The sequence below is a fragment of the Vulpes vulpes genome, chromosome 13 (assembly GCF_048418805.1).
Source record: "Vulpes vulpes isolate BD-2025 chromosome 13, VulVul3, whole genome shotgun sequence".
In the NCBI taxonomy this organism is placed as follows: domain Eukaryota; kingdom Metazoa; phylum Chordata; class Mammalia; order Carnivora; family Canidae; genus Vulpes; species Vulpes vulpes.
In genome coordinates, this window is record NC_132792.1 from 132,700,367 (window position 1) to 132,727,143 (window position 26,777).

General features: G+C 37.5%; 1 protein-coding gene across 2 annotated transcripts; it reads left to right on the plus strand.

Moving 5' to 3' along the window:
- Positions 1–402: 402 nt before the first annotated feature.
- On the plus strand, positions 403–17,113 carry LOC112923472 (putative dimethylaniline monooxygenase [N-oxide-forming] 6). 2 transcript variants are annotated; one of them, XM_026003311.2, is made up of 9 exons: positions 403–518; positions 834–1,075; positions 5,720–5,908; positions 6,951–7,113; positions 8,155–8,297; positions 9,685–9,884; positions 12,708–13,063; positions 14,820–14,892; positions 16,294–17,113. In XM_026003311.2, the coding sequence occupies exons 2-9, from the start codon at positions 944–946 to the stop codon at positions 16,634–16,636; spliced, it is 1,599 nt and encodes a 532-aa protein (XP_025859096.1). In that variant the 5' UTR covers positions 403–518; positions 834–943; the 3' UTR covers positions 16,637–17,113. The 2 variants fall into 2 exon arrangements, with proteins under 2 accessions (XP_025859096.1, XP_072589082.1); XM_072732981.1 differs by lacking the exon at positions 403–518 and having other exon boundaries at positions 712–1,075.
- The last annotated feature ends 9,664 nt before the right edge of the window (positions 17,114–26,777 follow it).

The following is a 26,777-nucleotide window of genomic DNA, read 5'->3' on the forward strand; positions in this document are numbered from 1 at the left end:
GATGTCATGCCCTCCTACATTTCCAGAAAATTGATGGTTTTTTTTCACTATTAGCCTAACAAACAGCCCAGGTGCACAGCCTTTGTTTATATATTCTATACTTCCAAAGCAAAAATAAATAAAAGAACCATTGTTCCTTTAATCTTCCAGAAGTTTCACCTTACAGCTTCAGTGAACAGTATCAATTACTTTTATGTTTTGAAAATAGGACCAGGGACCTCATTCTTGCCCTTCCCCTGTCCCTTTCTTCCTCTGCTTCCCCATCCCCTCCCCTGTTTTGCTATCCCTACCACATTCAGTCCTTCTCTTCCAGGTTTTACCACGGCTCTACATCGTGATAAATACAAGGGAAAAGGAATTTTTACTTTAAGACTAATAACTCCTCCCCCTTCCTCAATCTTTACATCAAAAGACATTGTTAAACACCATCTTCTTCTACATTTAAAGAACTGCTGGGTTCTGTGGGGAAAAGAAGGCAGCTCATTAAGACTAAGACCCCTTAGAGCCAAGCATTCAAAGTGAGTAGGAGTGATTTCGAACAGTGGATTTTGCTTAGAAGCCTTGAGTTCTAGTTCCAGCTTTACTTGTTAGCTGTGAGATGTCAAAGAAGTAATTTCTAATCTTCTTGGCATGACTATTGCTGTATTTGTGATTGAGAGCATTAGATTGGTGAACTTCAAGGTCCTTCCTGCTCCAACACTCACTGACTCTGCTATTTGGGGCACTTGAGTAATCAGGAGAAGAAACCAGATTTTGCATCTTAGTATATAGCAAAAGTGGTCTAAAAAATGAGCATAACTAGTTAATGTGCATCTATGTCTTCTTGTGTTAAGGTAAGGATCCTGACACAAAAACCTTGGCTGGTTCTTCCTACTGAAAAATTCCAAGTATTCAGGGACATTTTTCTGAAGAAGCTCTCTCCAGACCCTCCATCCTGGGAACCATGGGGAAGAGAGTGGCCATTGTTGGGGCTGGCGTCAGTGGATTGGCTTCCATCCGGTGCTGCCTGGAAGAGGGGCTGGAGCCCATCTGCTTTGAGAGAAGCAATGATGTCGGAGGCCTGTGGAAATTCTCGGTGAGTGGGATATCCCTGGGATACCAATAGAAGGGAAATGGGTCCTCTGTAAATCAAACCTGATCAGTTCTATTCAGACTTCAGAGGTAGGTCACAAAAGCTCCAGATCTAGAAAGTAAAAATTTACTTCTCTCATCATGCTAATGTCCATTCACTCAAAACTATTTCATGCTAGCTCATAAAACATTGTTACTTGTGTAACAGAGCCCAGATCTCGAGGCTGTAAAGTATCCCAATGTCAGTAATTTATAATAAAAACAAAAACATACCACTGCCTCTTCCATGTAACTAAAAAGATTCTATCCCTATTCTCCATTGTGCAGAAAACCTAGGAACATAGAAGGGGGGTGGGGGAAGAAAGAAAAAAAAAGAAAGAAAGAAGAAAGAAAGAAAGAAAGAAAGAAAGAAAGAAAGAAAGAAAGAAAGAAAGAAAGAAAGAAAGAAAGAAAAAGATTAGACCAAGGTCAGAAGGTGTGAGTATAGTCTAACCTTTGGTTTTCTGGAAAGATTAATTTTAAGCAAGTCACTTTTTTCCTTCTGGATCTTGAATACTCATTTGTCAAATGTCAAGGTTGGAGATTAGGTTTCCTCTAATATACCTTCCAGTTGTAATGGGATATGATGTTATAATTAACTGATGTGTATTGCAAAGACACTGCAAAGTTATGATAAATAATGATCATGTGTGTTGTGTGTGTGGTTATCAAATACTCTGCAAGTTCCAAAACCAGAGAGAAAAAATGACTGTCTTTGCCATTCAGCCTTATTGTTGGATAAATTATATAATTAGGAAATATTCATCATAAAAACAATTTTTAAATTTAGAAAGCCAGGTTGGGGAAACTTCTATTCTTTCTGTCTTGACTTTCCCAACCATTGTGATTGGATGTAGATGATACATATTTGACACGAAGACATTATATCCACACCATTTGCCTTGTAACCAAATTCTGTCTTGGTCTCAGTGCTTGCCCAACCCACAACAACACATTGCTCTAATAGAATATATCAGTGCTAACTTAGGAATATTTGTATTCATCTCAAGACTTTTTTTTTAAGTGAGAGGTCCTATAATCCTGAATGTATCATATGAGATATAAGATCATTTCCATTAGGAAATAATCAAGAGTTTTGGGGGAGGTTGTTTTTTTTTTAAGGTTTCAATTTTAAGGGAGATGTAGCCACCTTAGCCTAAATCATGAATTGGCTCTCTATGACTCATCAGCAACAATTAAATGCTTCTTAAACATCTATTTTGGCAGAGTTTTGTGCCAGGTACTGAGATGAAAAACACGTGACATAATTACTCTATGTAAATAGTTTCCAATCCATTTGGTGAAGTAAACTATAACATAGGTCCACGATCTTTTGATGGAAAATAGGCAAAAATTCGTTTGATGGCAAAATCTTTCCTGAAGTCATATGATCAGGAAACATGAGTTGAATTTGACATTAGGCTAGTTATAATCTTTATTTGTCCCATTTTGTGTTTCACTGCAGAAATTTTCTTGCATTTAATTATAAGGTGCTGTCCCATATCTCACTGGAAGTTATGGAGAAATATTCAAAAATCTACAAATTCCAAAATATCTCTGGCCCTAAGAATTTCAAATAAGAGGTTATAAAACTGCAACAATGAGATAGTGCTTGGTGATTGTCAACTTAAGGAACAAGTGTCTTGAGATTTAAAAGAGGGAGAGCGGGAGTGGGGTGGGTCACTACTGAAATATTAGCAGGTCAAGGGAAATTTCCTGCAAGGAGAGCACTTAGCTGAGACTCGAAAGATGTTCTCAGACAAGGAAAGTATAGGACATTACACGACACAACTCCAGAGAGTGCCATTCCCACTGTAGTCTTGAATGGTATCCCATAGACGGGCAGTCACTAACAATGTGCCAGTACCAGGAGGGAGAGGTTTCTAGGTAAGAGTGACCAGCATGAAACACACAGAAGAGGCAGTGAATATAGTATATCCAGGGATCTGTAAGGTAACCAATGCAGCCAGATCACAAATTTTATTTAAGGAAGCAACAGATGACAGATCAGCAAAATGCAAAGTCAGACTCTGGGTTATCCACAAGACAGGGTATCTCACTCCTAGAAGGTCACTGTTAAAGCCCCATACTTCACGGCCCCATGAGTATGTAAACACATAAAAATAGTCTAAATTTCAGTCCCCTCCATACACTGTACCCCTTTCTTCTTTTCCAGGAAAAGTTGCTTGGTATATACAAACCCTTCTCAGAAATGGATTTTTGAAAAATGTGTTACATAAGTTTTAATCTTGCAAGTCCTGTTAGGCAGAAGGTATTCTGAAAGAGAGAAACCTGATAATTCTGAACTTTTCACCGTGTGCTTTTTCTGCAAAATAGAAACCAAATGAGGTTTAAACACCAGCAGGCTGAATGTGAGCATGTTTTAACTTTTATATACTCTAATATTAAGTCCTCATGTCCTCAAAAGACTTTGATGCTGCTGCAATACAAAAGGGGATACAATGGAACCAGAACTATCTGGACTTTTGTTCCACTCACTCATTCATATATTCATTCAACAAATACATTCGGAGTACACTATGTATAGGGTACAATGTTAGGTATAACTGAAGACAAGAGGTACGGCAGGCAGCCAGCATTTTAAAATCAGATAAAACAAGTCTTGGAATAACTATAAATGAATATGAGATTAGGGCAGCAGAGATGATCAGAGCTTGGTAGAGTTAGGGGTGACTTCCGGTTGGTAAGAAAGAGGCAAGGAAAGGCATGACATAGAGGGCAACTTTTGAGCTGGCCCTTGGGGGTATATTTGGGCAAGTAGAAATGGGATTGAAAAGCAGAGATAGAATCTGAAAGAAGATCAAGGCAGACTGCTGGCATGCATGCACAGCATTCTTGGATTAGCCTCTGACCTCCCCCTCCGGTTGCTTATGTTCTAGTGGGGAAGATGAGACATGGACATGGTTATAACCCAAGACAGGCCATGATAATGTGACCATGGCTGCTTGGATCTCTGGGTCTAGGGCAAGCTCCGTCAGCCAGAGGCTTAACTTCCTCCTTCCCACTCAAACCACACCACATGCTGATATTGAAAATATGAGCTCTCGGGAACAATTGTCCGTGGTTATATAATACATCTGTTTTCCTTTGTTTATAGAACAGTCCTTTAGGAAAAATTCCAAGGAGCCGTAGGGTACATACTCTTCCTCCTCCTGTTATGATTGGCTGGGGTCAAGAGGCGAAAGAGCAGAGATTCAGTCATAATGGAAGTAATCCAAGGTCTTATCCTTTCTGTTCCCCAGAGCAGTCTTACATTCTTTTAACCAGTCCCCTGCCTGAATCTCAGCCCTCCCTCCCTTCAGTGAACCACCGAGAAACCTCCTCCCCACTTATTCTCACCCAGCAACAAAAGGTACAACTGTGGGTGAATGGGAAAGACTCAAGCCTGAAAATCTGCCAGCCACGAGCTGTCAGAAATTTTTTTTTCTGATCTTAGCAGAAATCTCAAAGTGAGGCTTAAGAAAGTTAAAAAATCTCTGAGCCTGGCTATTTATGAGAAATACAGCAACCATGAGTAGAGGAAGTTTTTTAGTTTTAATCTGACGCCAGACACTGAGGCCTCAGGCAGCCCATGCCCCGACCCCAGACACAAGCCTTTCATTCCTTTCCAGAGGTTGGTATGGGGCTGGAGGGAGGGAGATGCCTTGAATCCAGCAGGAACATGTCATTCCATCCCTTTCCCACATTTCATGGAAGTTCCTTTGAGTTTGAGGGAAGCAGGGGCAGCCAGTTTTTTTTAATGTATTTTCAAGGCAGCACATCGTGTGAACTTTTATCCTGTCCTTACAGCAGAGAGGAAATGTTTGTTTTTCACTTAGCCTTCAACTACTTCTCAAAAAGAAGACACTTTTCAATGACACAGTGGCTTCATAATCAAGTGACAAGATTTCATACAAGTTCTGAGGTTTCTGCTTTCCCGTGTGTCTCTGGTGAGGGGTGAGCACCCTAACTGGTGAATAGAGAACTCCTCAAGCACAGAGTTCATTTATAATAGAGCAGTGGCTCTCAAGGCTTGGTTCCTGTACCAGCAGCATCAGCACTGCCTGGAACCGTGGGAAATGCAGATTCTCGGGCCCCACCCAAGACACACTGAATCAGAAACTCTGGCTGTGGGACTAAGGAATCTGTGATCTAAAAGGGCCCTCAGCTGAGTCTGATTATGCCAAATAAATATACCCGCCACTTCAAGAGAAGGTTCTGTTGCTAGTGAACTGTTCACTGAATTCCATATAGCCAAGTAGAGTAAAACCTGCCACCTCCTTTAGACCATCTAGTCGTGTTTTTTTAACATGAACATGACATCAGGACCAGTTGCTGTGATTGGAAAAAGAAAGAAAACTCTATGGACTACCAACACAGAGCTAACGCACAAGGGGAATTCGAGTAAGAGAACTAACGGATAGGGCCCCAGCTCTGTGCCAGGTGCTATACGAAGGACTTTCTTTTCCACATCTTACAGAGAGCTATGAATTGTTTTCATATCTTCTTTTTTTACACATTAAAAAGGTTTCAGTCAACCTAAAATTGAATATTCACTTAAAGGAACATCATTCTTGGCTTCCTCTTTAAGCTTTATTATTCTTTCTAGGACCGTGCAGAAGAAGGCAGAGCCAGCATTTACCGGTCTGTATTCACCAACTCTTCCAAAGAGATGATGTGCTTTCCAGACTTCCCTTATCCCGATGATTATCCCAACTATATGCACCACAGCAAACTCCAGGAATACATAAGAATATTTGCTCAAAAGAAGAATCTTTTAAGATATATACAGTTTGAGGTAAAGGCCCTATAACTGGTGCTGTTGATATCAGTATGTTTATCGGTTGAGGAGGAGGCAAGAGTGTAGTATTCTGGTATAGAAATAAGAGCCAAATGTTTGGTTAGCTTGCCAATCAAATGTTGGTTTGAATTATAAAGTATTTGTGAATTATTTTTTCCCCTAAATATGTTCTCCACTAATTTTTGAGAGCTTTTAGAATACAATAGAAAATACAAGAGAAGCCTATACCATCATAGTGTACATTCCACCCTCATATTGTCATGTTTTCAAAACAATACTAAATTCTCTAGTCCATATTTAGACTTCTTGGATTCAATGCCAAGAAGTTCTTTAGATGTTCTGCCATTATGAGGAGAGTAAAAATTTAAATGGATGATTAGTAGTCATTGATCTCATCTTTCAACTACTTAGTTCCTTAGATTAGGAGACTTAGCAGTTATAACAGAGATACATTGGCTCTGTAAATAACAATAATTTCTATTTGTTTAGAATTCTTAACCTCAATTCATTACTGTTAAATGCAAAGCATATATATAAAGAAAGATAATAAAATTATGAATTGTGATTATATTTAATAAATTTTCATTTATTTTTTATTTATTATATTTAATTTAATTTAATATATATTTACATAATAATCATACTATGAAAGTGGCTAATATTTCCAAGGGAGAGTATCTGTACATCACAAAGGAGAAATAAGGATTGAACCCTGAGACATTTTCATATTTATGGAAATGATAGAAAATGAAGTCAGAAAGAAGCTATGAATGTCAGTTGAGGGTGGCAATAAGCAAATGACATGGCATCTTTCACAAGAATATTCAGTTTATCCCAAATCTACTAACTAGATGTCAAAAAAGTAAATATGCCCCACTGAGTAATTTTCCTTGGGAGATTTGAAGAATCACTGTCTTCCCATATATTTCTCAATGATCAGGTGATCTCATGACAATTATTTTCTCTATGAAAACACTGAGAGAGAATTAAAACCAATAGAATTGTAAATAGAAAGAATTTCTTTCTGGTTTTCTTTAAGACCCTGGTTTCTAGTATAAAGAAATGTCCCAGCTTCTTAGTCACTGGACAATGGGAAGTTGTTTCAGAAAAGGATGGGAAACAGGAATCTGCTATTTTTGATGCTGTAATGATTTGTTCAGGACATCACGTATACCCCAATCTACCAACTGATTCCTTTCCTGGTAAGTTTGGAAAACATATAATAGTCTGGGGCCTTATACACAAATATCAACAGTTGAACTAGGTCTTTCCATAGTTTGTGCATAATAGTTATTCTTAAGATTCCAAAGATTTCAAAACAAAATATTGGAGTCTGATATATGAAATATAGTAATAACTGACCTTCTGAACCCTTATGCTAAAAGAATGGAAGACCTGCAAGTCAGAGATCAGATGAAGACAGGTAGAGGATAGAGAGGAAGGGTTTTAAATGCCATCTATAGCCACATTTTGCAAATTAACTTTAGAAATTTCTGTGTGTGTATATGTGTGTGTGTCTGTGTGTGTATAGTGGCATACTCCATTACTATACTAAAGCGCTAAATATCAAATAAATACGATAAGCAACCTTCCTTTTTCCTTCCTTCCTTCTTTCCTTGCAACCAGAACACATGTTCACTGTAAAATATTAGAGTTCTCATCTCCATGCAAAAATATTAGAGTTCTCATCTCCATGCATGTTGTTCATAGGCCATGATAATTAAAAGAGTAAGAAGATTCAGGAAGAATAGATGATTGAAAGCATAAAGGTTAAGAGGCAGTATATTTATTCTGAATGTAGCCTTAGAACACTTGGATTCAACCTCTTATTCCACTCATTCCTTATCATGTAACCTTAGACAAGTCACTTAATTTCTTTGTCTCAATTTCCTTGTCTTTTAAAATAGAGATACTAGTATCTGCCGTTCAGAGATGTTACCAAGATTAAATGGTTAAACATGTAAATTCTTTAGCAGAGGTCCTAGCCCACATTAAGTACTCAATAAATATTAGCTATTATTACTATCAAAATATAAGTTCCCATACTATAGATTTTCTAAGGCATTGTAAGTTCTTATTTGGGTGTTTAGAGTCAAAAAACACTAAAAGGATAAATGCATTTCAACTAGGAAACTTTTTTTAAAAAATTAAGACTGATAGTAGGAATTTTCAAATAAATGAAAACAGTGAATCTTCATCATTTCTTCTGAAAATCAACTCAAACCGCTCCTCATGTTCCATAGGCCTACACCAGTTTCAAGGCCAGTACCTCCATAGCAGGGACTATAAAGACCCAGAAGCCTTCAGGGGGAAGAGGGTCCTTGTGATCGGCCTGGGGAATTCAGGATCTGACATCGCTGTTGAGCTCAGTCGTCTGGCTACACAGGTACACCTTGTGAAACAAACCTAGGATAGAGCTGTGTTATTAAATCAACAGCTTAGGCACTGAGGCTCACGTTTGCCATGTCATACTACAAGGGTTCCACCTGTCGCATATGCCCTTTGAATCAAGAAGGATTTGAGACATTCTGCATGTGAAGGTAATGTGGCTCAGGCTAGTAAGGAAGTATGTTCTGCTAGAATCAGAGATAAGTGTACATGTGTATATATGTATATATGAGTGCCTTTTTTGTTTTAATTTTATTTTCTGATCACCTCTAAACAAACTGTTGTTAGTCGGGATCCACCTTTATTTATTTAACACTATTTCTTATCACCTACCCTGTAAAAGGTATAGTGCTTATCATTCTGAAGGTCTGAAGACATGTAAGATTTGGTTCTTGCTATCATTTATCTATTCAGTAGCCAGTGCTCAATAACCACTGGGCACATGTTATATGCCAGAACGATGTCAGACTAAAAGTAAACACAGAAATAACTCAGACTACTTCTAGACTTCCAGGAGCAGTCAGTGGGTGGAGGTGAGATGACAGGTACACACCTTCATGAAAGGAGGTAATAAAACTTCAATGACATTAGGTGTAGCAGTGGCAGCACCATGAGAAAAGAACCTAACTTAGCCTGAATAAAGTCAAGGAAGACTGCCCAAAGGACTCCAAGCTTAATCATCCATGACCAATAATCCTTGAAAAACTCAACTTACTCCCAAGGAAATATGTGCTCAATAAACAAATTCTTAAATGGATGTAAATAAAACCTAATGAATTTTTTGAAGTCAAACTCCCCTAGGTTATCACAAAAGTGGCAATAAAAAATAGATAAGTACCTGGGCTTCTCTCAGGACTGAGACAGCTGCCATGGTTTGGATGCCTAGCAGAGGTGATGGAGTGGTGGTGTAAGAAGGACTGGAAGAGGAAACTTCAGGCAGAGAACAGAATTAACTCTTTGGCATCTCCTCAATCTAATTTCCAGGAGAAATTTAGCTAAATATCCCCACTTAACCCAGCAACTACCACCACCCACCACCACTGAGGCTCTGGACTGGCTGGTCCCTACCAGTCCTACCATCTATGTCTATGACTCTGTGAAGACTGAACCTACCACAATTGAATACACAGCCTTCTTGTTCCAAGATGTCAGGTCCTCATTATTTCAACAGCTATGCACTAGCCCTCTGGGGTAGAGAAACAGAGTAGTTCTGCCTCTACCTAGTTCCAATCATGAACTTTCCATCTTGACCCAACTCATTAAAAATGCTTCTTCCTGGATATTGAGGGAAATGTATGGAGATGTCCACAGAAAATGTCCATTTTTGTTATATCTGCTTCTTTCTTACAGAGTGATATTGAAATCCATGTTGCCTTCCCCACCAGGTCATTATCAGCAGCAGAAGTGGTTCCTGGGTCATGAGCCGGGTTTGGAATGATGGTTATCCTTGGGACATGGTATATGTGACCCGCTTTGCATCCTTTCTCCAAAATACCCTTCCTTCATTTGTCTCTGACTGGTTATATGTCAAGAAAATGAACACATGGTTTAAGCATGAGAACTACGGCCTGATGCCTTTAAATGGGTACGACAAGTAACTCCTGTCATCCAGAAAAGTGGGGCACTAGTTTAAGTTGAAATTTTTCTCTCTAGGTCTAACTTTAGTCATCTCCCTGAGGTTATTGAGAATAAACAGGGGACTGCATAGATGATACAGTATAGAATCAGAATCTACTTTTTAAAAAAAACGACACAGTATACCTGGAGATCATGTATGTGTGAAAATCTTACTGAAATGACTCTAGTGGGCAAAGATGTATGAGAAAATACAAAGTGGTAAAGAAGCAAGCAGCTAGATCCCCCTGCTATGCAAGACTCATTTATGGTAGCTATAAGCTATAGCATAGAATTTTGAGAGCTGAGCCAATTCATGAATTGTCTTTTTGAGGAATATCTCATCCATGCTATGGGTGAATGGGGATAGCAATAATAATATCTATTCTTTAAGACTACTGTGATATCCAGTAATATAAAAAATATATAAGGCATTTTGTAAACTATAAAGCTTTACAAATATCAGTTCTTATATTAAGATAATTATTAAATTATTAATAAGATATAAAATTTGAGATTACTCAAATTTTTTAATAGGCTTCTTTTTTTTAAAGATTTTATTTATTTATGCATGAGAGACACAGAGACAGAGAAAGAGAGAGAGAGGCAGAGACATAGGCAGAGGAAGGCGCAGGCTCCATGCAGGGAGCCCGATTTGGGACTCAAACCTGGGACTTCAGGGTCACTCCCTGAGCCGAAGGCAGATGTTTAACGCTGAGCCACCCAGGCATCCCTCTAATAGGCTTCTAAGGAGCAATTAACAAAATAGTATTAATTAACATGCCTCAGAAAGTAGAAAATCTCAAAATGAAAGTGCACACCTCCTCAATCATAGAGTCTGGGGACACATGGGATGTATAAAACAATGAAGATTCACAAAACTGATGTAGCCTGGGGCAGCCCAGGTGGTTCAGCGGTTTTGCGCCTCCTTTAGCCCAGGGCGTAATCCTGGAGACCCCGGGATCGAGTCAGGCTCCGTGCATGGAGCCTGCTTCTCCGTCTGCCTGTGTCTCTGCCTCTCTCTCTCTCTCTCTCTCTCTCTCTCTCAAGAATAAATAAAATCTCAAAAAAAAAAAAAACTGATGGAGCCTGTAAAATTAAAATTTGTTACTACACTTCTCTATAGAGACAGAACCCAATACCTACTAAGTAGCGATACCTACAAAGTAGAAAGGCATTCTAGGGGTGCCTGGGTGGTTTAGCCAGTTAAGCACCTGACTCTTGATTTCAGCTTAGGTCATGGTCTTAGGGTGGTGAGATCAAGCCCTGTCTCAGGCTCCATGCTAGGCATGGATTCTCTCTCTTTCTCTCTCTCTCTCTCTCCTTCTGTATGCCATGCTACTCAAGTGCTCTCTCGCTCTCTCTTAAAAAAGGGAGGGGGAGGGGGAAGAAAGGCATTCTAGGAGGAAGAATCAGTATATTAATAGAAAAAGTGGGTAAGACAAGGAAGGATTCACTAAGAAATTTCATCTTGGCCCATGCTAACAAAAATGTTTCATTGTGGGAGCAGCATGTGACTCTTGATCTCAGTGTTTGAGTTCAAGCCCCATGTTGGTTAGAGGTTACTTAAAAATAAAATCTTTAAAAAAAATGTTTCATTGTGTTTAGAGAATCATGTAAGGAAAAGTAAGAAGAAGCTGTAAATTAGAATATCAAATCCCAGATTTAGGAGCCAGACCCTCATTCCACAGCATTTATCTTACCTAGTTGGGCAGACTACTACATCCCTAAAGAAAAAAAAATGTTGATTTCATGCATTTAAAATTATGTTTAATGTAACAGAAGCTCTAAAGCCTGAGCTGATTAAGACTTTTTGCCTCATAAGAGTAACTGCAAATCATATTCTGGTTTTACCCTTTAGACAATTGAATAGATTTGGAAATCCATTCATTCCAAGAATGAAGCTCCCTCTTAGAAAAGGTTCCAACTACCCAAGATATTGATAACACCTTCTTACTCCTCCCTTTAGTGGGGGTCAGGGAGAGAAAAATAAGTTTTACTGTAACTTACTTTTTGTCACCTTAGAAAATGAAAGATGTGGCAGAATTATAGACATAGAGAATGATGTGGAAGATATAGACAGATTCTAAGAATCATAAACTTCCTGAGTATTTGAGATGCATGGAGCACATTCCAAAATCCCTGAAAGGAAACAAGTCAAAATGAAGAATGTCATCACAAAACACATCATTCCTAGAATTTTGGCCACCAAAAAAAAGGAAACCAAATATGGTAATAAAACAACTCACCAAATTAGATTTTTCTCGTAGAAGACCTCGTTTATAATAATAGTTCACTTTTAATGATGATGCTTGCATGTGGCAAGCACTGTTTTAAGTGCTTTACAGATAATGTTCATTTAATTCCCACAACAACCGTGTGAGGTAGAGTCTATTGCTATTCCCATTTTACACACAAAGAGCCAAATACAGAGAAGCATCCACTAGTGAGAGACAGAGGTAGATTATCAACTTGGGACATCTGGTTCCAGATTCTGCTCTCTGAACTACTGATTATGTCTAGGAATTAGTTTTATTTTCATCTATTTGGTGAATTTCCAAATAGTTTAAGTACCCCTAAGGGAATATTCAAGCTTCAAAGGCCAAATATAAATTCCAAAGGATGGTGGCAAGCAATATGAAAAAAAAAAGAAAAACTGCCACAAAAGAAGAGTTCAGTGGTCCTCATGCTAATGTTTAACTCCTCAAATTTGATTCCAGTGTTATGAACAATTGCAGATATTTCTTGAAATTGAGGTATGTTACAAGAGCCTTTGTCTCTTGTTTCTGAACAGTCCCCTGAGGAAAGAGCCTGTGTTCAATGATGAGCTCCCATCCCGCATCCTGTGTGGCACTGTGTCCATCAAGCCCAGTGTGAAGGAGTTTACAGAGACCTCAGCTGTATTTGAGGATGGTACCATGTTTGAGGCCATCGACTCCATCATCTTTGCAACGGGCTATGATTACGCCTACCCCTTCCTTGATGACTCCATCATCAAAAGCAGAAACAGTGAAGTCACCTTGTTTAAAGGCATCTTCCCCCCACTAATAGAGAAGCCAACCTTGGCTGTGATTGGCCTTGTCCAATCCCTTGGGGCTGCCATCCCCACAGCTGATCTGCAGGCTCGTTGGGCTGCTAAAGTGTTTGCAAGTAGGTGGGCCATTCTGTCTTTCATCTATTTAGTCAATGAACATTTATTGAGCATCTACTGTATACCAAGTACTGTGCGAGGTGCTAGGAATATAAAGGGACACACTCCTTGACTTTACACAGTTTAAAATAGAGCCAGAGGAATTGTTATAATAGAAGAAGTCTTAGGGTGTTCTGTAAGGGAATATAAGACAGAGGCAGGGGGTGGCAAGAAATAAAGAAAGGGACTACAGCATGGAGGGCCTTAAGAGCTATGTGAAAGAGCTTAGACTTCTCATAGGGAAATTGGACGGACTTTGCAAGGCTTTAAACAAAGAAAAAGACAGAAGTAGGCAAAGGCACTGTCAAGTACATTGTGAAGGTTAGAAGGGCGGTGGTGGATGTTGCGGGCAATGCTAGAGACATTACTGGTGTCAAACTGTAGAATAGCAATGTCAGGCTGCTCCTACTCTATTCAAAATCTTCTCCTCCTACCTCCACTCCAGACCCCATGGTCTCCAGGGACTGCAAATGTGCTTTTGTGAGGAAATCTAGACTATGAGGATTACATGAAGAAAGGCAGTGTCTCAAATATATTGATTTAATTTACATCAATCATATTGATCATCATTATTACTTACAGGGCCTTTGTATTCAAGGGTTCAAAAACTTTGGCCAACATAGGTATACCTCATCTAACATACTGCCCATAAAAACTTAGACTGTAGGTAATGAAGAAAATGTTATAATCATAGACTATATGTTTTCTAAAAATGTCTTGGATAAATAAGGTATTTCAAATGTACCACAAAAGATCATTATTTAAATAAATCCTGCTGTGAAAACTTTTATAAGGGTGCTTTCTGTAAAATACTTCTATTGTGTTTTTCCCTTAAAGGCACAACAGTGCCAAGCACCTGAGGTTTTACAAAAAAAATTGGCTACAGTTCATAAACCCAAGAAATTGACAGGGAACAAAAGGTATCATTTAGTCACTCAGCAAATACTTACTGAGCACTACTACGTACCACACTCTATCTTGACACTTGGGACACAACATCAAACAAAGTAAACAAAAATTCTAGCAAACAACTGACCACAGGGTACTACAAGGGCAGGTTAAGATGCTACCAATAACTAGGAAGTGTTTGGCACTGTGAAGGTCATAATAGCTTTCTGCCACTGCTACAAAGGCAAAAGGGCTACAATTAGCAATCAGGTGCCCCCTCCACTGATAAGGTATTGTAAAACACTAAAAATTTTCTGATTCCCTTTGATATCCCCTCTAGCTGCTGGCTGATGCTGGAAAACCCATGTTCTCTTCCATTGTTCCATTTTAATTTCCATGTACCTTAAAATGAACTATTTTACCATATTAATTCTTGAAAGAATTCTTAATAAGGGGATGCAAATAAGAAATATGAATAAACTGTTAAGCTACTATATTTATGAGGTGTATCTAAGACACGTTGAGGATTAGGCTCTCCATGATGTCACAGAAATATGAGATTGGGGGATCTGAAGCTACAAACTTCTCTGCTGTCACTATCTCATTGCAAGCCAGCTTTGCCATTCATAGAGGAGAGTTCACTGACTTCTCAAGTCCTTATTTCTGTAAATGGTTATACTAAAGATATAAAAGGCAGCTCTTCTTGACCAAAAAAAAAAAAAATCTTTCAGGGACATGGTTCATAAATACTAAGAAAAATTCATCATTTATCATTATATTTCTGACTTTAATTTTTTTTAATATTTCTTGCCTTCATTCCTTTTCTAGACTCATGTACCTTGCCAACTACAAGTGAAATGATGGATGATATTGATGAGAAAATGGGAAAGAAACTCAAATGGTAAGAGATTGTACTTACTAATGAAACAAAACCTAAGTTTTCCCTTATATGTAAGAAAACATTTATATATTTTAAAATATTTTTAGTAGTCAAAGTTCACAGTTTTGGAACACTTGCTATGATCAAGCAGTATATTGAAAATAACAGTCATAACACATCACTTGTAGTACAGAGCACATTACACTCTAGGGTACAGTTTCCCAAATGGGAGTGATTTTGTCCCCTAGAGGACATTTAGCAAAGCCCAGAGATATTTTTGATTGTCCCAAGTGTAGAGGGGATACTATTGACATCTAATATGTAGAAACTAAAGATATTGCTAAACATACTACAATGCAGAGGACAGGCCTAAACAAAGAATTATCCAGCTCAAATGTCTCTAAGAAGTCCTTTCCATCAGCCATATGTCTGCCAGCAAGTCAACTAGCCAGGAATTGAGCAGTGGCAACACTGTTACAAGAAAACCAAATGAAGAACTAAACTGATTTCACTTTCCCTAGTATTTTCTCCTAAAAGCATGTTCATTTCTGACTCATTCAAACATGTGTTCTCAAGTACACCATAGATAAGATTTTTAGGAAGTCATTTAAGTGGCTAGACACCAGATATGTAAATGTAACTTTTTATCTTAATTACTTCTATATAAGTAAATCCTTTTCAAGTTATATATTAAAATCTATTGAAAGAATAACTAGATAACGAATCCCACTCAGATGAATAGGTGGCTGTATAAGAAGTTTCTTCCTCTTAACACATCATTCATTGAGTGCTGCCAGGTAATTGCTGGTGAAGGGTCTAGAGAAGAGAAGACTTGGAACCTTCAGATTCAACAAAACCTCCCCTGCGTTTCATCCAGTTCACAGGACAACTCTGTGCAGTGGGTACTCCAATGTTCCAGCAATTCACACAGCTCACTCTACTTACTGCTCTTTATATTACAGGCCAGTAAGAATAAGGAGAAGAAGAAAGAGAAGCCCCAAAGTCTACCTCATTTCTTAAATGGTAGCCTGCTCTTCAGGGTTCCTAAAATTAAATGAGACTATGCTCCAAAATCTAACACTGGGGCAGATCCTAAGCAATGTCATATAAAGAATAAACATATGTTAAATAGTTAATTTCAGTTAATCAGTCACCTTGACACACTAGGGGCAGTTCACTCCAGGTCAGAGACAAAAGGCCAAAATAACATCAAACTTGGAGATTAAGAAGGAGAAAAAAAAAACAACAACAACTCATCTATAGCCAAAGAACAAACGGTAAAGTCAATGTTGTGGAAAAAGAGAAGTGGGATAATCTTGGAGTTGCTGACTAACATACGACTTTTCTGAGGTAGAAAGTAACCAATCAGTGCTTGGTTTACGACTGTGATACTCATTCCAATGTGTTCTTTTCTTCCCTCAGGTTTGGCCAGAGCCAGACTTTGCAGACAGATTATATCACATACATGGATGAGCTGAGCTCCTTCATAGGAGCCAAGCCTAACATACCATGGCTCTTCCTGACTGATCCCCAGCTGGCCCTGGAGGTGTTCTTTGGTCCTTGCAGCCCTTACCAGTTTCGACTGATGGGACCAGGAAAGTGGGATGGGGCCAGAAATGCCATCCTGACCCAATGGGACAGGACAGTAAAGCCAACCAGGACGAGAGCTGTCAGTGAAGCTCAGAGACCCCAACACTTTTATACTTTGCTCAAAATGCTTTCATTCCCAGTGCTTTTGCTTGTTATTTGGCTTACATTTTATTAATGAGAATGTCCTTCAGGTCTCAAAGTTTAGCCTAGAGATTTAATCATATGCTGAATTGTCAAGTTTGGAGATACTTGAGATAAGGAAGAAGGCAGGTGAAGGGGAGCGAGTATAGATTTTCAGAATGAGCAAAATTTAATAAATTTCTTAAGGATATTTTATCATGGGGAGAAATGATGTCACAACAATGAATCTTCCTACCCATGACGTGGTTTATCTCTTCTTTTATTTAGATCTCAGCAATGTTTTATAGCTTTTTTGTGTGTATAGTTCTTATCCATCTTATGTCAGATTTATCCTATTTCATATTTTTGGATGTTATTATAAATGGTATATAACATTATTAAATTTCCTATTGTTTACTGCTTATACAAGGAAGTTCAATTATTTATCCTAGTAACTTTTTTGTAGATTCCACAATACTTTCTACATAAATAATCATGTGGTCTAAAAATAAAGATAGCTTTACTTCTCCAATTTCTATCTGGATTTCTTTTATCTCTTTTTCTTATCTTATTGCATTTAAATTCCAGTATAATGTTGGATAGAAGTGGTGACATCAGATCCCAAATAGCCAAGGGAATATTGAAAAAGAAAACCAATGCCGGGGGTATCACAATGGCAGATTTCAAGTTGTACTACAAAGCTGTGATCATCAAGACAGTGTGGTACTGGCACAAAAACAGACACATAGATCAATGAAACAGAACAGAGAATCCGGAAATGGGCCCTCAACTCTATGGTCAACTAATATTAGACAAAGCAGGAAAGACTATCCACTGGAAAAAGGACGGTCTCTTCAATAAGTGGTGCTGGGAAAATTGGACAGCCACGTGCAGAAGAATGAAACTAGACCATTCTCTTATACTATACACAAAGATAAACTCAAAATGTATGAAAGATCTAAATGTGAGACAAGAATACATCAAAATCCTAGAGGAGAACATAAGCAACACCCTTTTTGAACTTGTCCACAGCAACTTCTTGCAAGATACATCTTTGAAGGCAAGGGAAACAAAAGCAAAAATGAACTATTGGAACTTAATCAAGATAAAAAGCCTCTGCACAGCAAAAGAAACAGTCAACAAAACTAAAAGACAACCTACAGAATGGGAGAAGATATTTGCAAATGACCTATCAGATAAAGGGCTAGTATCCAAGATCTATAAAGAACTTCTTAAACTCAACACTCAAGAAACAAACAATCCAATCATGAAATAGGCAAAGACATGAGCAGATATTTCACCAAAGAAAATATACACATGGCCAACAAACACATGAGAAAATGCTCCGCATTACTTGCCACCAGGGAAATACAAATCAAAACCACAATGAGATACCACCTCACCCCAGTGAGAATGTTGAAAATTAACAAGATAGGAAACAACAAATGTTGGAGAGGATGTGGAGAAAGGGGAACCCTCTTGCACTGTTGGTGGGTACAGCCACTCTGAAAAACTGTGTGGAGGTTCCTCAAAGAATTAAAAATAGAGCTACCCTATGACCCAGCAATTGCACCGCTGGGGATTTACCCCAAAGATACAAATGCAGTGAAATGCCGGAACACCTGCACCCCGATGTTTATAGCAGCAATGTCCACAATAGCCAAACTGTGGAAGGAGCCCCAATGTCCATCAAAAGATGCATGGATAAAGAAGATGTAGTATATATATACAACGGAATATAAATGTGCCATTAGAGAGGATGAATACCCTCCATTTGCTTCAACATGGATGGAACTGGAGGGTATTATGCTGAGTAAGAAGTATGTCAATCAGAGAAGGACAAACATTATATGGTTTCACTCATACAGAGAATATAAGAAATAGTGAAAGGGATTATAGGGGAAAGGATGGGAAATGAGTGGGAAAAATTAGAGAGGGTGACAAAACATGAGACACTCCTAACTCTGGGAAATGAACAAGGGGTAGTGGAAGGGGAGGCAGGCAGGGGTAGGGGTGACTGGGTGATGGGCACTGAGGGGGGCACTTGATGGGATGAGCACTGGGTGTTATACTATATGTTGGCAAATCAAACTTCAACAAAAAATATATAGAAAAAAAGAAAGGAAAGAAAAAAAAAAAAGAAGTGGTGATATCAAACATCCTTGCATTGTTCCTGATCTTAGGAATAAAGCATTGAGTCTTCTACCAGTAAGTATGATGTTAGCTATAGATATTTCATAAATACCCTTATTCAATTGAGGAAGTTTCCTTCCATTTCTAGTTAACTAACAGTTTTTATCAGTAATGTAGGTTGGCTTTTGTCAGATGTGTTTTTTGCATCTATTGAGATGATCATATGGTTTTGTTTAAAATACGGTGAACTACATTGACTATTAACCCAAACTTGCATTGCTGAAATAAACTCCACTTGTTCGTGATATATTATCCATTTTATACATGGTAGGATTATATTTAACATTTGTTAAGGATTTTTACATGTATGTTTATGATGGATATTGATCTGTATTTTATTTTTTGTTATATTTTGGCTTGGTTTTTGGTATCAGTGTAACAATCGTCCTGTAGAATGAGTCAGAGAGTATTCTGTCCTCTTAAATTTTCTGGAAGAGTTTGTCTATAATTAGCATTATTGTTTTCTTAAATGTTTGGTGGAATTCACCAGTGAAACCATCTTGGCCTGAAGTTCTTTGTGGAAAAGATTTTAAACTACAAATTCAAGTTTTTTAATAGATGTAGACTACTCAGGTTATGTACTTCTTAAGAGACTTTTGGCAGTATGCATTTTTTAAGCAATTCATTCACTTTCCTAAGGGAATTCAGTGGAGATATAATAGTCTTTTTGACAAACCATACTAGAACAATTGGATACTTATATGATATTTTAAAAATTCAATTAATACTTTGCACCATATATAAGAGTTAACTCAAAATGGATTATAGAACTAAATGTGAAACCAAAAAGTATAAAACTTCTAGAATAAAACATAAATGAAAGTCTTTCAGCTAGGCAAAGATGTCTTAGATATAATATCAAATGCACAAACCAAAAAAAATTTTTATGAATTAGACTTTATAGAAATTAAGAACTTCCACTCTTGAAAAGACAATGTTAAGAGAATGAAAAGACAAACTACAGATAGGGAGAAAACATCTGCAAGTAATACATTTCATAGAAGATGTGTATTCCGAATATATAAAGAAAGCCCAAAATTCAGTAATAAGATACACAATCCAACTTCAAAATGGTAGGACTTAAACAGATGCTTAACCAAAGAATATGTACAGATGGTAAATAATAATATGAAAAGATATTAAACATCAGGTCATTAAGAAAATGCAAAATGAAATGTTAATACATAGCTACCCTGACCATAACAAGTTTTACCAAGAAAGTTATTAGAGTTCACATGCTGCTAATGGAAATGTGAAATGGTGTATAACTACTTTAGAAAATAGTGTAGCAGTCTTTTAGAAGTTAAACATATACCTGCCATATGACCTAATCATTCAACTCTCAGATATTCATTAACCGATAAAAAATAAAAATATATGTCTATGCAAAACCTAGTACAGAAATATTAACAGCAATCTATTTGTAATACCCAAAAACTATACACAAGCTTAATGCAATCAAAATGTTAAAGAATAGGGGCACCTGGGTGGCTCAGTTTTTTTAGCAAATTACTTGAATTTGGCTCAGATCATGATCTCAGGATCCTGGGATCAAGCCTCTATATTGGGGTCCCCTCTCAGTGGGGAATCTGCTTGTGTCCCTCTCCCTCTGCCCCTCCCCTTGCTTGCATTCTCTCTCTCTCTCTCTCTCTCTTTCTCTCTCTCTCTTTAAAACAAATAAATAAACCTTTTAAAAAATGTTAATGGATAAAGCATGGAACATTCACACAATGTGATACTACTCAGCAATAAAAATGAATGACCTATTGTTACCCATAGCAATGTAAATCAATGTCAGAATAATCATACTAAGTGAAAAAGGCCATACAAAAATACATACTGTATGATTCTAATTATATAAGATTTTGGAAGATTCAAATCAATCTAGAGTGCAAGACATCAAATCAGTGCTTTTCTAGGGATGGTGAGAAGCTGGGAGCTAGGGAAATGTAGGTGGGAGGAATTAGCAATTGTAGAGGAAATTCTGAGGGGTGATGCATACATTTGTTATGTGAATTGTGGTGATGATTTCACAGAGGTTTGCATATTCCAAAACTTGCCTAATTGTACACTTAAATTTATATAGCTTACTACATGTCAATTGTACCTCAAAAAAGCTATTTTAAAAATATAATGGATACTTACTTTGGAAAACATAAGCAGAGAATTATGCAATACTGCTTATATTTCTTGACTGTCTACCAATAAAATGTCAGAATTTCATCATTGAGCTAAAAATAAATCCTGAAGAGTCTCAACAGTTTCAATATTCCTTTAGGAAAGAAAATAGTAAATATATTGACACCTATGATATTTATACTAAGTTTGTATCTAATAAAAGGAAGATAAATATTCTAACTCAATTTGTATAATTGGAGAAAGAGAACACTGTAAAGAAGATTAGACATGAAAAAAAATAAAAAATAAACTGGAGTGATGATAAAAAAAAAAGAAGATTAGACATGAATGAGTGAAATACCAGTGGTTTGAGGAGAAAAATATAACCAATCTATCTCAATTTGTTTTCAGGATATATAAAATTGATTCTAGTAGCCAAAAGAGGTTCAAACTGCATATGACTCCAAAGTAATATCCTCTGTGTGCGTGTGCATATGTGCATGCAAACATGTTTGTGTATTTTGTTCAGTATGATACTAGGATGTAAATGGAAACAATAGGAATGATAGAGTGTAACTTTTAATCATTCAATCTGGAATTACCTAGTCAACACTAGTAATCCACTTTATAGACCCCTTCCCTCCCCCATAGGAAGTTGACCTCGTCTGAAACAATTGACTGTCTGCTAGAAACCCTTTTCCCATCCCCTTCTATAAAATCATTTTGTACAGCTCCTCAGAGCTCTTTTCTATTTGCTAAATGGAATGCTGCCCAATTCGTGAGTCATTAAATAAAACCAATTAGATTGTTAACAGATTAAATAGACTATATTAATTTTCATTAACTAAATTTGATAGAATGTTACTTACAATTTCTGTGTACATAGTCTTATGTAATAAATAGACATACGTATGTCCCCTCCCATCATCTTCACTTATAATGCAAAATAAAATGGGCGGGATGCCTGGTTGACTCAGTCCATTAAGTATCTGACTCTTGATTTTGGCTCAGGTCATGATCTTCAGGTCCTGAGATTAAGCCCTATGTCAGGCTCCATGCTCAGCAGAGAGTCTGCTTGAGGATTCTCTCTCTCTCAAAAATAAATAAATAAATCTTCTTTTTCAAAATGAGTAGCAAAGGACTAGAGAGCATGGTGACTTAAATGGCACTTGATTTTTCTGAATGGGACTTAGCCAGATCATCCTTAAAATATCTGTGTGTGTTCATTAGCGTGTATATGTATGTTTGTGATTGAATCTAAGGCAAACTTATTAACAAATTGAATAAGTAAAACCTTTTTTTCGCCAACTCATTATCAATGATAATCACTGATTTTTAAACCAGATTGGTAGGAAGAGACAGCTCTGTTTCATGTCATCAGACACAAAAGAAGCTATATATTATATTATATTATATTATATTATATTATAGTATAGTATAGTATAGTATTTAACATTCTACTTAGTTTCTAAAATTCTAGCATACAGTAATAAACTAAATGAAGTAATATATTTAGCACTGTGATTACAAGAACTCATTAACATTGATTCTCTTCTCTCATGTTTATATATTGTGTTATATCTGAATCTTTTACAAACTTCATTAATATTTATGACATTTCCTCTAATTATTAACATCACCTTGCCCTATTTTACAATAAGGAAATAGAAACTTTGAGGTAACATGGAGATTAAGGGCATAACTAAGCCTCTTACTCCCCGATCCAGAGTTCTTTCCACAAGCTATTTGACCAGTTCCTCTCATTTCTTCTAAATAGCACATGAGGCCATCAAGAACAAAAAGAATATATTTATATCACCAGCCATGTAATAGTCTTCATATATAGGAATACTCCTCAGAAACATGATTAAATGCATTGTTCACTTTGTATGTGTGTGTAATGCATGTAAATACACATAAATACATATGTATACATGCATATATACAATATACACATATATGCATATACATATGTGTGTATAATAGTCACAGTGCATTTAGTCAAAAGTGTGAAGAGTACTACCTACTTCATATACGAAGAATGTTACACCCAAGTAGGGGGTGTGCATATATGTCTACATATATAATAAACAGTAAGATATGATCAAAATATAAAGGAAGGAGGTATGAAGGGAATAGAGTATGGGGAAGAGAAATTTTTCCTGGGCATTTTTAGGAAGGTTTCTCTGAGGAAGTGTCATTTGACAAAGACTATGAAGAATATGCAGTAGAAAATGGGAAAGAGTGTTCTGAACAGAAGTAATAGGGTCTGCAAAGGTATAGCTAAAACAAGCTCAGTAATGGGAGTAAAAAGGAAAGATGTAGAAAATAAAGAGGACAGGAAGCCTGGGCCAGATTACACAGAGTTTTACATGTTATGCTAAGGAGTTTGGAATTTATGACCTTGAAGAGTAGCAGATTATGCCGTCCCAAAATAGACCATTTTGGCATATGGATTATTTTGAGCTGAAGCCAACTGAGAAGAAGTAGATGTAAGAAATGCTCTCTTCCCTGTCTCCCTCATTTGCCTAAAATCAGGACATAAATTTATAAAGATGTCCCTCCTCTTCGCTCTACAAGGAAGGACAAAAGTTAATTTCTAGAGACTACTTTAGACCCTATCAGCCTAAAGAAGTCACCAGAAATATCTATATAACTAGTTTTACTAACTAGCTTTTATCTCTACTCTCAGAAACCTAAAACTGCTTTCTTTTGTCCTGTCATTTCTGCACAAATTTGTTGTTCTTTGTTGAAGATGCTATATAAACTGGAATTCTGGGACACCTGGGTGGCTCAGCGGTTGAGCATCTGCCTTCGACTCAGGGCATGATCCTGGAGTTCCAGGATCGGGTCCCACATCAGGCTCCCTTCATGGACTTTGCTTCTCCCTCTGCCTATGTCTCTGCCTCTCTCTTTCTGTGTCTCTCATGAATAAATAAATAAAATCTTTTTTAAAAAACTGGAATTCTAAGCCACCTTGAGGAGTTATTTTTCTCTCAGTATTTCCCATGTATACAGGAGTTTATAGGTTAATAATTTTCTATGTCCTTTACTACCAAAGTCTCAGCCAAGAATTCAAAAGGGTAGAGGGAAATATACTCAACCTCTGACCCCCAAAAATGCCTCCTATGGAGATTCAGTAGAGGAAACAATTGATGATATGACCAGAATTCTTTTAGGAAAACAATTCTAGGTAACAAAGGGTAATAGAAGGGGAGGCGGGCAGGGGGATGGGGTAACTGGATGACAGGCACTGAAGAGGGCACTTGATGGGATGAGCACTGGGTGTTATATGTTGGCAAATCTAACTTCAATAAAAAAAATTCTAGGGGTGCCTGGTTGGCTCAGTCGGTAAGTATCTGACTCTTGATTTCAGCTCAGATCATGATCTCAGGGTTGTGAGGCTGATCCCAGCATCAGACTCTGCTGGTCTGTCTCCCTGTGCTCCTTCCCCTGCTCACTAGCAACTCTAGCAGATGTGTAGAAACTGAACTAGCAAAAGAAAGGGTCAGTAGGAAGGCTCACGGGTAAGAGAATGTTTTATTGTCCAAGCAAGAAATTGTGATACTCTAACCAAAACAGATGCAGTGGTAGTGATATTGGAGATGAAAAGTAGAACTGATAGGAATTAGTGTCTACCTGAATGTGGAGGGTAGATGACATTAGAAATTCTCTGGGAACCTGGGTCAATGGTAACTCTTCAACCTGAATAAAGTAATCTCAAAGGACCAGGTCTGGAGGAGAATAGTGTGGACAAGTTAGGACAAGCTAAATTTGAGATCTTTGTGGAGATGACCCAAAGGCAATTGGAAATATGGATTTGGAAGATAGAAGAGAAAGATCTCAGATTAGCATGAGTAAAAATAGTTGTTGGGGTGATACATAATAAAGGAAACCTCCTTTATTTTATTTATTTTATTTTATTTTATCTTATTTTATTTTTGGAAACTTCCTTTAAAATGGAGTCAGGAAGGGGTTGGTTCAGTCCGTAAATTGCACGGACTCTAGATCTCAGGGTCATGAGTTCAAGCCTCACATTGGGCATGGAGTCTACTTTAAAAAAAAAAAAAAAAAAGTAAAATGGAGTCAAAGAGGTCAGAATAGGGACTTCCCATATCCTACCACTCATTGCTTCCCTTCACAGAGCCATAGGAGGAGGAAAGACTTTCCCCCTCCCTCAGCAACAGCCCAGACAATGAGAGATTCTCACAACTCAGCCAGTGAAAATCCACTACACTTGGAACTCCCAGTTTATTCCAATGGACTTTTAGATTGCAACAGCTCATCCCAATCCCCCCCACCCCTTACTCTAAGAAAGAATGTTCCTCTGCTTTGTTCTGCAGACTTGCCTATGGCTTTTGCTATAGCTTGCATGTTCCAAACTGCAGTTCTGCTGTTCCTGAATAAACCCATTTTGCTGGTAAACTAACTGTCTGTTTTACTTTCAAGGTCAGCCATGGATATGGACGAAATCAGCTAAGGAGAAAATGTAGGACAATCAAAAGAAAATAAGGAGAGAATCCTAGCTGGGAAAGTAAAAGGAGACTAAAAAAGAATAACTGGAACAATGGAAGAGAAAACCTAGAGACTGTAATATGCTAATATACAGGAAAGGAGTTTCAATGAATTAGTAAACCCAACAAATTGCTCATTAACAGGACAATTACAAAATCGATCTGTAAGAATTCATAAGGAAAAGGAGTCTAGAAAATTTTGATGAAAACAAAGTAGAGGAAAAATTACTTTACCAAGCATCTTAGTATAAAGATAAAATGTTGTGAAGGTATATTACTAGTAAGAATGAACAGATTAATGGATCAGAAGAAATAGTCCAGGAAAACATGCAGTCCTCAGAAGAAAAATAGTAAAGGAAGTGAACAAAAAAGTGTTGCAGGAGAAAATAAAAGGAACCATCCCTACTGAGAGACCCCCGTCTGTAAATTTCTGGAGATACAAACAAGCAGGGCACATTTGAAGAAATGGTGGAAAAGACAAGGGATGAGTCTGGAGAAAAAGCAGGACCCTGCAGTGAAAGGGAGATCTTCTTTCTGAAGACCTAGCTAGTATGTGGACTTTGAGTAGAAGATCTGGAATGAAGAGATCAAGTTCCAGGCTGGGACCTGGACCAAAGGCAGCCCCTTGGATGTAACACCCTGGGCCTATGTCTACTAATTTCTTTAAAGAGATAAGACCACAACCTGGTAATATAATACTCAGTAATCTTCAAAGATGTATGTAGATGCAGTGTCTTAATATGATGTTTAGTAAAAAAAAATAGTTGAAGGCAAAATGAATACTAGGGGGAAAGTTTTTTAAAGTCACAAGGAAGTGATAGCTGAAATTCCTGTGCAATTTAAAGTTTACATATTATATTATAAGCTCATTCAACTGTCCTCTGCTTAAATTTAATAGAGTTTAGCTGCACTGACTACCTTTTCTCACCTTATATAAATTAATTATAACCAGAGCCTTAATGTCTATGCTTGTTAATCACTCCTCCCTACAGGAAAAAAAAAAAATGTCATCTTAAGGCATTTGAAGCATTAATCTATCACAGGGCCTTCACTAACCCACACTGCTAATCATCTGATGAGTTTTGCAGTTATTAAGGGGCTGACTCATATTGCAAACCTACCTTAATGTATTACAGAAATCCTTAAGCATCCCAACCTTGATGCCTTCAGGGAGTAGACTCATAAATAAATGAGTAAAGCAAGCATATTGCATATCAATCATTCTACTGGCAAAGTAAACATATGGAAGTTAATGCCCTGCCACCCCCATCTACCGTCCACACTGCTGCAAGTGTGGCATGGCAAGTCCATCCTCAAAACCCATCGCTTTTTGGACAATGTCCAAGCTCAAGAGCATACAAGACCTTTCTG

Coding starts and splice junctions, on each gene's coding strand:
- LOC112923472 (XM_026003311.2), top strand. CDS start 944: ATGGGGAAGAGAGTGGCCATTGTTGGGGCTGGCGTCAGTGGATTGGCT. Junction 1,076..5,719: donor GAGGCCTGTGGAAATTCTCG/GTGAGTGGGATA, acceptor TATTCTTTCTAG/GACCGTGCAGAAGAAGGCAG. Junction 7,114..8,154: donor ACCAACTGATTCCTTTCCTG/GTAAGTTTGGAA, acceptor CATGTTCCATAG/GCCTACACCAGTTTCAAGGC.